This window comes from Solenopsis invicta, chromosome 15 (genome assembly GCF_016802725.1).
Source record: "Solenopsis invicta isolate M01_SB chromosome 15, UNIL_Sinv_3.0, whole genome shotgun sequence".
Lineage (NCBI taxonomy): Eukaryota > Metazoa > Arthropoda > Insecta > Hymenoptera > Formicidae > Solenopsis > Solenopsis invicta.
In genome coordinates, this window is record NC_052678.1 from 9598371 (window position 1) to 9610115 (window position 11745).

An 11745-nucleotide genomic window follows, 5' to 3' on the forward strand; every position below is an offset into this window, starting at 1 on the left:
AATGGAATATAAGAATTATGTCATGATTTATTTATGTCTCTATTTTTGTGATGGTTTATAATATTTCTATACCTTTATATAAAAAATAAGTTTTGGTGGACAATTTTCAGGGATTTGCACACACATTTTGCAGTAAAATCATTATATTTCGTTTCTGTTTAAACCAATAGTTTTGCATTTTGCGTTACATAACACATTTTGATGATAACAATAAAAAGGAAAAAATATAGAAAGGCTGATATAGTGGTTTTTTTTATAATAGTAAAGGGAGTAAGTAAAAGGGAGATCAATATTATGATCAATCATCGATTAAAATAAAACGCAGAATGGAGGATTTTTTAAAACAGAACTGTTGGACGCGAAGAAATGGTGAGTATCGTCATCGTTTCGGGTAAGAATTGGTTTTACATACACAGAGACATTTATACATTGTGCATATATACACGCAGCACATTCGTTCACTCGTGAGTCATCCACGAAAACACAGCACGTAACAAAAAACAAAAAGGAATAATCGTTTCACTAGAAAGCACAACACCCTGTTTCCACGTGTACTAGATACCACATTTATATAAGTCACATGTCTGGAAGATAGGAACTCAAGCGAGATATATATAAAAAAAAAATACAAAAACGCGTATACCCCGTACATTCTAAAAAGTTTCGCCTCTTCTACAGCCTCGATATATTATATTTACATTTCATCTAGCTTCATCAGAGCTTTTTATAAATTACGACTTTATTTAAGTATTAATTATTAAAATCCTGCTTTCAATTGCAGATCATGATTACCGAGTTCTGAATATAAACGCGGTTGATACCTTCAAATCGCACATCTACTCCTGCTTTCCGTATTTCACTAAAGTAACGTAGTAATTAATATATCACGCTTTACGAATAATCGTTATCAGCTAAAGGAATTAAATCTATAATAAGTCTCGCTCTAACGTTAAATATCGCACTTCCCTCCGTTCTTTCTCCGATCGTTGCGAAAAAAGGTACAGATAATTACTCATTATGCGAGTATCTTACAATTGGATGTTGCTCTCTTCTGTCGATCTTTTTTATAAATGTAATATGTAGTCGTTATCCGTAGAGAACCACGCGGTTGTTTCAATTGTATATTACCGCAGAACGATCCTTTGTGATGAAGATAACTGTGGAAACAGGTGGATGACGGAATCTCTTTCTCTCGTTCCCTCATCATACACAGATGCATCACGCGCGCGCTCTTAAGAATTAAATCACTAAAATGAGAATTCTAATCACGGCTTGATTCTATTCAATTGTTCCGACAGTACTCTATGCTCTAAATCTGCATCTTTGAAGTTCCATTATACCATTAGAGATGGATCGCGAGGTCCATATCACTCACTCTTCGAATCTCGTTCAGATGTACAAACGGACAAACAATCCATATCTAATATACTTGCAGGCCGCACTGGTTGCTAATTTATGCATCTGAATATAAATATATCGGCTGTATCAGCTGTATGTACTATTTTTTAATCTAATTCTTTTTTCCTTTTTTAAATATGTTTTAAGGCTAATTAGTTATAGATGGAGATCATAGAGAAACGAGGCATAGGACAATATTTTGGAACATATCTCATTGAGGTATATAGGAAGATATCGGACATATTCCTACATTTTGTTTCAATTTCGTAAAACCGCACGAGAAAATACGAACAAAAAAAAGAAAAATAGATAGTTTGCTTATCAGGGAGAAAAAAAGTTTTACGTAAAATTATAATTTAAAAATATCACAAATACTTTCTTACTTTGCTTATTTTCGTATTTGAATATCTTTTATGAAGAGATTAATCGATATTTAGGATATATCGTACAAAGAATAGGAATAGTTGCCTGTAGAGAATGTAACTTATACATTCAGTGATATATAGAATAAAATAAAAAATTATTTTTTAACAGATTCGTATTCTGTTGTAATAATAAAAGGAAAAAAAGGAAGCAGTAGAACGTATAACTTGGCACTTGCACAATACATTGCATATCTTAAGTTCTAAGGTATAATTGGAAAAGCACATTTGCGATACCCATGTAATTACCTCGTCTCTCCAGATCTAGATAATATTAATGATAGTTTTGTAACGGTAGAGCACTAGTACTAATATAGCAGTAGCAGTAATTTATAGTAATAATGAGAGCTACAATAGTAATGGTAGCAGCAATGTACGTGTGTGTGTGTGTGTGTGTGTGTATGTGTGTGTGTGTGTTGTGTGTGTGTAACGCCTCTTTAATTCGATCGATTTAACGATCAAACAAAAATCAAAACTGTCGCGTATATTTTCCAAAGAGAACCGATTGCTCCAATCGTTTTGCTAATCGTCTCGATTAATCCGTCCCTTCAAATTATCACGTTTAATTAAATTTACTGGCACTTTTACGATGATAACAGTCGATGCTCTTCGGTTGTTGGCGCTATGGGCTAGCCTAAAACTGAATGCATTTTTAAATTGTATGGACTATCGATCAATTATACTTCACATTTCCTACAAAGAAAATACGTGCTCTATTATTTCTCTACGCTTAATTACGCTCGCGGCACAGTCGAGACGAATAGAGTCTGTATTCATCTTATTACGTACCACACGCTATGTCCGTTTGTTAGAATCTCATGGGTGAAAATATGATTAACAGCGACAACATAAAAAATAAACTTCCTCTCAAAATCAGCTTATAATCAGCATGGCAGAGACGTTATACATATGAGAGATGATAAAAAGAATTATATTTAGAAATCCAGTTAATATGCGGCGGGTGAAGACTGCGATTTCTCGCAAATGATTGCATAAACATGGTAAAGAAAATAAGCAGCAAATTGTGATCTTAGCCTTGTTGATGGTTAAGCGGAAGCGTTTACTCGTGTTCGTCAATGCTGATTAGTAGATTCAATTCGGAATCTACTTAGGTGGCGCATCTCAATGGTTCTAGATAAATAATATATGTGGACACGCGCGATCACACGGCTTCGTAATTCACTCCTCTCGCGTTTGGACGAAAAGTTTAGGAAAAAAGGGATCTTCCTATTCGCATTCTACGTCATGTCGAGAGTCTTGCTTGGTCCTATTTATGTCTACAATGATAAAGTAATTTTATTAATTCGCAGAGATTACCGAGAGGAGGATAATCTTACCCTTAACACGAGACTCTACGCTCAAAACGTCTGTTCTTCTGTCTTTTCTGCGTCGGAGGAGAGTGCTTGACGTAATGGCTCCATGCAAGATTTTGGGATAAGCGTCCCAACGATCTTCAACCCTTCATCTGTCACGAACAAAAATAACAAAATTGTTAAATATTTTCAGATCAAAACGTTGGATAGTCATCATAATTCTCAAGCTCGACTTACCCGTACGCAGTCGTACTACTTGCATCTTAGAGTTATGTCCAGATCGCGCAGCGAGTACGCTTTCGACGCGGCTCCAAACGCTCAGAACTGAACCGGCTAATACATTATAGGAACGTCTTCTTAGCCCAACCTCGCAGTCTATACCGACAGTGGCGTTTTTACAATTACCGCTCCAGTACGCGTGCGAACACGTGGTCACGGAGGCCTCATACTGTTGTGTCCAATGCGGCTCCGCCTCTTCTGCGCTCACCTTCTTATACTTCTTTTCTAATTCACCTAGAGTCTCTTGTCGTAACTGCAGACCTGTGTTGGGCCTGATAGTATGCAATCATTAGCTTCCAGCATCAAGATATATAAGGTATGTTTTTGACAAACCGTGGATACATAATGGGATTTTTCAAATTACTGTACCTGTACACCATGTACTGATCCTTCTTGCTGTCGGATTTTTTCTTGCCGCTGTCCACCATGATCGCGAGAATAGCCGTCTGTTTGCCATTGCGGATCTGATGGCTCAGATAAAAACCTTCCTTGGACCCGGTAAACTCCGAGGCCTTCTCCGTGACCTCGGACCAGCTCATACCGCGCTCGACGTGAACAATATGCAGTTCAGTTGGCGCCTTGCCAGTTGCGTGTTTTCGCAGAAACCGGTAAAGTCGCACTCTGCGAACGTTCTCGCCCGATGTACCAAGATCAAGAATACCCATGTCGAAACGACCGGTCTTCTTGGCCTGCGTCACAATGGCGTTGAGTGTATCGGTGAAGTATTTGAACAGACGATTTTGAAGATCGACTGGCATCCCGAGAATGCGATTCAGGAACTTCGACATATTGTTGTAGTCCTTGTCGAGCGTGAGTACACCGGGCGTACTTTCGCTATTACAAATCAAACCTACGCCTACCAGCGCATCCGCCACATCCTTGAAAAAATCACCGTGATAATCCTGAGGCGGTGGTACTAATGGCGGCTCGTATCTGAAATGATCAAGTCGAGTTAAAAATGGCTACATTCCAATACATTGAATAATTTTTCAATATACTTTAAACTGACACGAACCCCATTATAGTTTTCATTGTCGCTTCTAGAGCCGCGCGACCGTATTTGTTGTCAATATTGAACTGCGACAGATCACGAGTCTCCGTTGCGCGACGATCGCCGTGCGTTAACGCACCCAGACTTTCTAGCCGCTTTGCGACGATCGAGGCAAATCGCCTTTCTCCAGCCAGGTCCGATATAAGAAATAGGTACTCTGGCGCGTTGACTTGATTTGATCGATGTGTTCGTCCAAATTGTTGTATCGCTCTATCCGCGCTCCACGGCAATTCGAGCGTGATATGCACACGTCGCATTTGATTTCTAGCTCGCCTGTCGCTCTGTAACGATATACCGCTACTGGCCGCTTCGGAAATTATTGCCACAGTCTTCTCTCCATCCATAAACCTGATAAAGATATTAATTCAATTGAGTATTATAGAAAATTGTATGTTATCCCAATAAATCTGCAAATTATTAAAAATTGATGCGTAAAATCATAACAATTTTTATTTAACACGTACCTCTGCTTTTCTGTTAAGTTGAGAGTTTCTAAAGGAACGTCCACCTCTGACCTAGATTCGTATTCTATTCCACCATCTTCTCTTTGCACAACGCGACCCTTTCTACCCGTCATTTCCGCGACATTTTCTGGTCCGCCGAGTTCGTCTATCAATTGGTCTAGCGTATTTGGCGGTAATCGCTCGCCAAGAGCTTCTATTTGCGATAGTAATTCCTCCTTCATGCTGCAAGCTCTTTCAATAGCATCTCTAGGTGGTGCTTGATTATGAGGCATACTTCCACCCATGGCGCTCATAGGTCCGCCGCTCATCGCCGTATCGCCATTACGTTTATTTTTGTTGCTAGACTGCTTATGCACTAGCATCGATTGGATTTTGTCCTGCGTGCTCAAACGTTTCTTCGCGGGTTTTTTCTGCTTCTTGCCTTTTTTATTCTTTCGTCTGTCCCAGGGATCTAAAAGAAACAATGATAGAAAATAGTTCTGGAGATTCTTCTTCAATGGCAATATAACAATTTCACCTGAAAAATGTAAGTCAAATTTGCAGAGAATAAAAATTTGCAGGATTGATATTTACCAACGTCAGAATCGCTATCGCTGAAGAACGGATTGAAATCGGAACTGACGTTGCTCTCCTCGTCCGTGTGATGATCGTCCTCGCTTTCGGTACCGCTTAATTTGTACTCTGAACCAGAACTGTGAGCGCCGTTTCTCTCTTCGTCCGATATTTCCTCTTCCGATGACCAAGAGCGCACTTTTTTCGTCGCACGTTGCGCCGCTTGCCGAATCGGCTTCCTCTTGCTGCCGCCTGCAGAACCACCAGCACCATCTAGATCGTCATCCTCTAATTTGAATTTTGGCGGTTCTAAACCAAGAAGACGCTGGATGCGATTACGATCTGGCGCTGGAAAGTGTTTTTCTACTAGCGTTTGCAGAACTCCCCTGGAAATAATTATTAGATATATTAAATATATTTAAATATAAATTTATATTCAAAATCCTTTCTCCAATGTCTAAAACGTTACTAACTTTGCAGTAGAAACGAAGTCGCTGAGCTCGCCATCGTCACGTTCCAACTGCTCCAAAGTGCGTGCTTCGCCAGTGGACTGTAGACCGATCACCACGCACTTGCCACATTTGACCGCCTCGCGTGCCACAGCCACCGCGTGCTTCACCTTCGCGGCGATACAAAGATATTTGAAAAAGCGTTGATGTGACGACCAAAATTGACCCCACATTGTTTTCTTCATACGATTTTCCGCGTCTATTAGCTCTGCCGCTTCTTGAAACCTCTGCATCGCTTCCACCCACTAGAAATAGATCACATGAGAACTTACAAACTTATTTAAGTAAAGTGTTACAGTATTTATATCTTTGTATGACAACTTACCAATCGTACTGAATGATCATAAACCTTCGTGAAGTCCTTGGAAAGAGGTACTTCCTCGATTTTGAAGGCAACACCGTGAAAACTCAATTGGCGAGCGATATACATGCCGCGTAACTTCATGTCCATCGCTACGATCTCCATCGCGCCGACACCGCGTTTTTCCACAGCAGTGATAAAACCATTGAATTCCGGGAAAGGTGTACCCTCACCCCACATACCTAGTCGTACCATGTAGGCCATGTTGCGAGGTTCAGAAGCGCCGGTTGCGCTGGCATATACGACTCTAGCCTTTGGAAGCTTATTTTGCAGTTCCAAGACCGTTAATCCTGCACAGATTAATAAAATAATTCAAAACCATTCATGCAGATGCTTCTAAAAAAAATCTTAACGCATGAAATTCTGCTCAAACCTGTTTTAGTAGGCTTTGAACTTCCGGTAGGGCATAAATTCTTTGCCCGGTGACACTCATCGAAAATTATCAGACCATCAAAATCCTCACCACACCATTGCAACAGCTGTTTCAATCGGCTTTTATATTTCCCACCACTCTGTGATGATTCACCAATTAATGCGGAATATGTACTGAAGATCACACCTTTTTTCACATTACCGTTCACAGCTGACGAGATTTTCGCGTATTTAAATTTATTCAAAGGGTGTACCTGGAAGTTGATTCATTCATTGCAATATGCGAGCTTCAATAATTATATTCATTACAAAATTAAAACTTAAATATTCCGACAATGGTACAGAGTTAACACAATTTAACATAGATAAGTTACGTACTTCTATTTTCGATGCACCTATGTCCTTCAAATCGCGTTCGGCATCGTACTTGAGGTCGTTTGACACTGACACCCAGATGGCACGTTTTCTACCTTTCAAGTAATTTTCGAATATAATACCAGCTATAGTTCTGCCTTTACCAACACCTGCGCCATCACCGATCAGAAATCCAGCGCGTGTGCCATCGGGTAAGAGGTGCTCATGTTGCTGAGAAGTATACGTTATAGATTCGAGTTGGAGGGCGGAGAGCGCGCCAGATCGTATCGTCTCCTCTGGTATAGAGAGCTTGTACCAAACATCTGTCGGTTCAACACTTGACAGAGACGCTGTTTCGACAACCGGATCCGGATGCTTTCGTCCAAGTTTGACTGTTGATTATCGCAAATTTTAATCTTTAGAACAAAACAGTGCATAAATGTATTAAAACTAAACATTGATCATACGTTTCGTTGGCATGTAATCGGCATAAGTCTCGGCAACACCCATATCTTCATCATCTACCTCTTCCTCTTCTGGAATATTTGGCTGCATCAATTTTGTTGGATCACTTGAATTCATCCACATTTGTGACACTGCCTTTCCTGTATAAGTACAAAGTAGTATAAACTTGATTTTTGAGAAGTTTTGATCAAAGCATCTTTATTGGAATATTACACAAATACCTGAAAGTCCTGACCAATTGGGATGAATTCCACTTTGATTAAGAAACTGAACGAAAGGATTAACTCCCATATTCATCCCAGGCATACCCATAAAACTACCCATCAAAGCATTCATGTCCATACCTACGAAATAATTTATGTAATATTATTTATTATTCATTTAATATTGTAATACAATTGAAACAATTGCAACTTCACTATTAATCCAATTATTATAAAAAGTGACAGTAGAAACGTAAACAATTACATTTATGCATAATTTTCTAAATTTCTGTTATATATAAACTTGATATTAATTTTTAATTTTTATAAATTTACAATTAGAATATATAAATTCCTTTAGCTGATTTTCAATTATCATTTAACATGCAACTAAATAACATTAAATTTGACCATTATAATGTTAATAAAAAAATTTCTTTTTTAATTTATTAGTAATGTATGTGCACATATAAATTTATACATACATCTTTGTTCACAAAAATTATTTGAAAAATTATTTAAAAAAAAGTTAGAAAAAATTTCTATATAAAATTCATTGTAATAAAAAAAAATACAAACTTGATTGAAGGAAAGCAGCAGGATTGAATCCTGCAAGAGATAATCCTGGTGGAAAACCAGGATATCCACCAGTTGCTAACTGATTCAGTTGATTCAATTGACTTGCACCAACAAAACCTCCTGGTGGAGTACCTTGAGAACCCCCAACACGCACCATTTCATAACCTGGTGTTGCAGTCTTTGTTACTAATCCTTCAGGTATTTTGCCAAATTTTTGGTTCAATTCTAAAAATAATTTTTGCAAAAAATAAAATTTTTGATAAAACAAGAGAAAAAATGGATTAGCTTTAAATTATGATTTACCATTTAATGCTCCTGGCGTTTTATCCAAAGAAATCGGTGGCAGATCTACAGGCTTCTCTTCTTTGATACTTCCAATCACAGCAGCAGTTGCAAGATCTTTGCCTCCACCTAGTAAAAAAAATTTTTTTTACATGAAGTTTTGAAATTTGATCCAAAAGAGTAATTGCACTGTTTTCAGAAAAATGATTTTTTCCCATTAAAAGTAAATTGATAAAATGAGTATTATATGGTCTATTTGCATCAATGTATCTTAATTTTAAACTCAATTTTACTGTCTTTTTTAGTTATAAAAATTAAAAAAAGATGAAAAGTAAAATAAACTGAGTTTAAAGTTAAGCTACATTAAACATGAAAACAGGCCTAAAACATATATATATATATATGCAAAGTATACGTTTGTAATTTACCAGGCACTTCAATTTTATCTGGATCCTCTTCATCATCAAAGTCACTTTCACTATCATCGCTTACGCCGTCATCATACTTTTTTGTAGCCTGCAAAAATATGTCATTATCAACAGCTTCCATTTAGATTACAAAAGCAAAGATCAAAAGCAAAACAAAATTTATTGTATACTTGGTTATAATAAAACTGTGATGTACAATTTGTCCTAAGTAAATATCAAAATCACAAATCAATTATTAAAATCTTATTGGCACCTTGCTGTAAATTTCAATGACATCTTAAATGAAATCATGCATAGCACATAGATGCATGTTACACTCAAACTAATAAAATATTCATTGCGTTTTTATCGCCAAACGAGCGATCCTTTATCCTGATTGCGCGATGACTCATTAGGACGCGAATCCCTGTCATTTGGCATGAGAGAACAAAAAAAAGGGGCGTTATGCTCGCGAATCTCTAGGTTAGTAATTTCTTTAAGTAAACGAGGGAAACGAGTTACAGTTAGATTACGCGCTCTTTAATGGGAAGCGCGTGCTCTGGACTTGGAAATGTATCTTCGTTTCTCTCCCTCTCTTTTAATCTTTTCTCGAGGAATTGGTAATGAAAAAAAACCTACCATGACAAACCGAGTGCCGCGAAACCTCGCGCGCTATCTCGTCGCAACGCGTGGCAATGCTAGGACGACGAGGACGAGGCCAACGTTTCGGCGAGGTATTCCGCTGATACCTCCGGCAGAATGTCGCGAACTCCGAGGACGAGTAAGCGACGAGATCTTTTTTCCCCCTTTTTTTTCTCTTCCGACCCGGTTCAAGAATCAAGCGCGTGCTGCGTCAAGCGAGCATCGCTGACGAATACACGTGGTAATGTACGAGCTACGAGATCGGCGCGATGGACGTTGACGCTCCACCAGCGAGCCGGCCCATCTCACGCTGTTGTCGTCGTCGTCAGTAAGAGGTACGCGCGCGAGACCCACAGCTCGAGAGCGCGTTCGCTCAGCTACACGGTAGCCGCCATCTTGGACCCCGTCCCATCACCCGGCACCCGTTGCCACCCCCTCTCTCGTGCCCCCGTTGCCGTCATGAACGCAGCGCAACGAATACAAAAACACACGCGCCTGTTTGGAGTGCGCGCCGCCACCACCAGGTGGCGCCACTAACGAATCGGCCTGGCGGGGGTGGAAGAGGGGCGCTGTTGCCGGGTCATCGAATAAGGGCAGATTCGTAGGACGCGCGAGCGCCCGAAAAATTGCCGCGTTTTCACGACCGATTGCGCGCGTCCACGACTGGCAGGGAGCAGGGGGGAGGAAGGGAGCGCGAGATTCGTTTTCCTTCTTTGCGCGCGATGCATTACGAAAAGTTGCGAAAACGGCATTGTCATGGAAAATCCGACGTCGGCGTTTCTTCATGATCAAACGTTCTCGCAACTCCCCACATGATTTTTAAATTAAGATCGCTCGCGAGCTCTCTGGGGATTCGCGATAAATTTTCAAGCAATTCCAATCGATATTCGCATGGAGTAGGAATTGCGAAACCGCCATGACACGTTTGCGAATTCAGTCATTACGATTTAAATAATTGGCGCTTATTATAAAAAAAAAATGTATTAAAAATGTCTTATTTGCTCAATACACGTACCATTTCAAACGGATGATTCCAAATGTAAGTTGTCGTCTCGAGCCACGTAAAACCGCCCGTCAAGGATTGAACGATCAATGATCAAGTGCAGACCCCTTTGGCGGCGTTTTTAACGCAAAGACCTGTTTGTTCGAGCACGTGTATACGCGATTACAATGCGACTGTGACGACGACACCAGACGACACACGAAGCTGCCGTATTATCATCGACGAGACGTATCAAAGGTCGCGGATCGTATGAAAATTCTGCGACGTGTAAATTTCGTACGACAGTCGCGTCCTCTTGGAAAGTACTGCGGCCAGCCTGAGAAACGCTGATCCAAGTGGGCACAAGTGATAACCGTTGAACGACATTTTTACAAAAATACTCAATATTTTTGCGTTACGGATACGCATAAATAACTAAAGAACATCGGGATAACATTAGATCGTGAAATCTACACTGTATTACAGGCCAAACATTTAGATTTATCAAATAAATAAAAGCGGTCGGTAACGTCGATGCTCTGTTATTATCCTCGCTCTCACGTGACTATCCACGTAATCCTCGCGTGAGATATCGCTCATCATGTATTCGCATGTTCATGGACGTACACACAGGGCACGGGCGACGGCAGGTGTACGTCTGGCAACATCGCCGCCTGCGCGCGGCGCTGATCGTTAGACGATTTAAAGTATTCGCGCTAAAAAGAAAAGAAGCCCCGTCGGGCGAATTCGACGCGTAGACGCCGATCAACGTCGTCGGACCGCGAGCCCCACGTTGCCGCCGGTTGCGCCATACTCGTGGCCACGTCGCGACCGGTGCGATCCGCGCGTGCATCGCCCCCGCGACGCGATTGCCGATAAATCCGTCTAAAAAATAATAACGTCTTGCGGAGCGCGGCAGTCGATCGATCCGCGCCGCGCGGTGGCCAGTGGCGTCGCGGCGTGGCACGCGCGCCAACTATTCCGCCTTCGGGCGGTAATTTCATTCCCGTGATCCCACCCACCCCGCGTATCTACATCCCGCATCCGCCCGTTTTGTGATGACTCGATACGCGATGCTTCATTATTTATTGCCGTGATTGAACTGCATTT

General features: G+C 40.5%; 1 protein-coding gene across 2 annotated transcripts; it reads right to left on the reverse strand.

The window, feature by feature from the left end:
* Positions 1 to 440: 440 nt before the first annotated feature.
* Positions 441 to 10822, reverse strand: LOC105195436 (protein strawberry notch). 2 transcript variants are annotated; one of them, XM_026138400.2, is made up of 17 exons: positions 10669 to 10822; positions 9033 to 9120; positions 8626 to 8733; positions 8323 to 8547; positions 7762 to 7884; positions 7543 to 7680; positions 7100 to 7467; positions 6723 to 6975; positions 6314 to 6639; positions 5953 to 6233; positions 5501 to 5865; positions 4928 to 5378; positions 4428 to 4811; positions 3782 to 4345; positions 3371 to 3684; positions 3158 to 3285; positions 441 to 3097 (listed from the first exon to the last, which is right to left on the reverse strand). In XM_026138400.2, exons 1-16 carry the CDS (start codon positions 10669 to 10671, stop codon positions 3179 to 3181), a joined length of 4098 nt encoding a protein of 1365 aa, XP_025994185.1. In that variant the 5' UTR covers positions 10672 to 10822; the 3' UTR covers positions 441 to 3097; positions 3158 to 3178. The 2 variants fall into 2 exon arrangements, with proteins under 2 accessions (XP_025994185.1, XP_011159128.1); XM_011160826.3 differs by lacking the exon at positions 10669 to 10822 and adding an exon at positions 9651 to 10077.
* Positions 10823 to 11745: the final 923 nt, after the last annotated feature.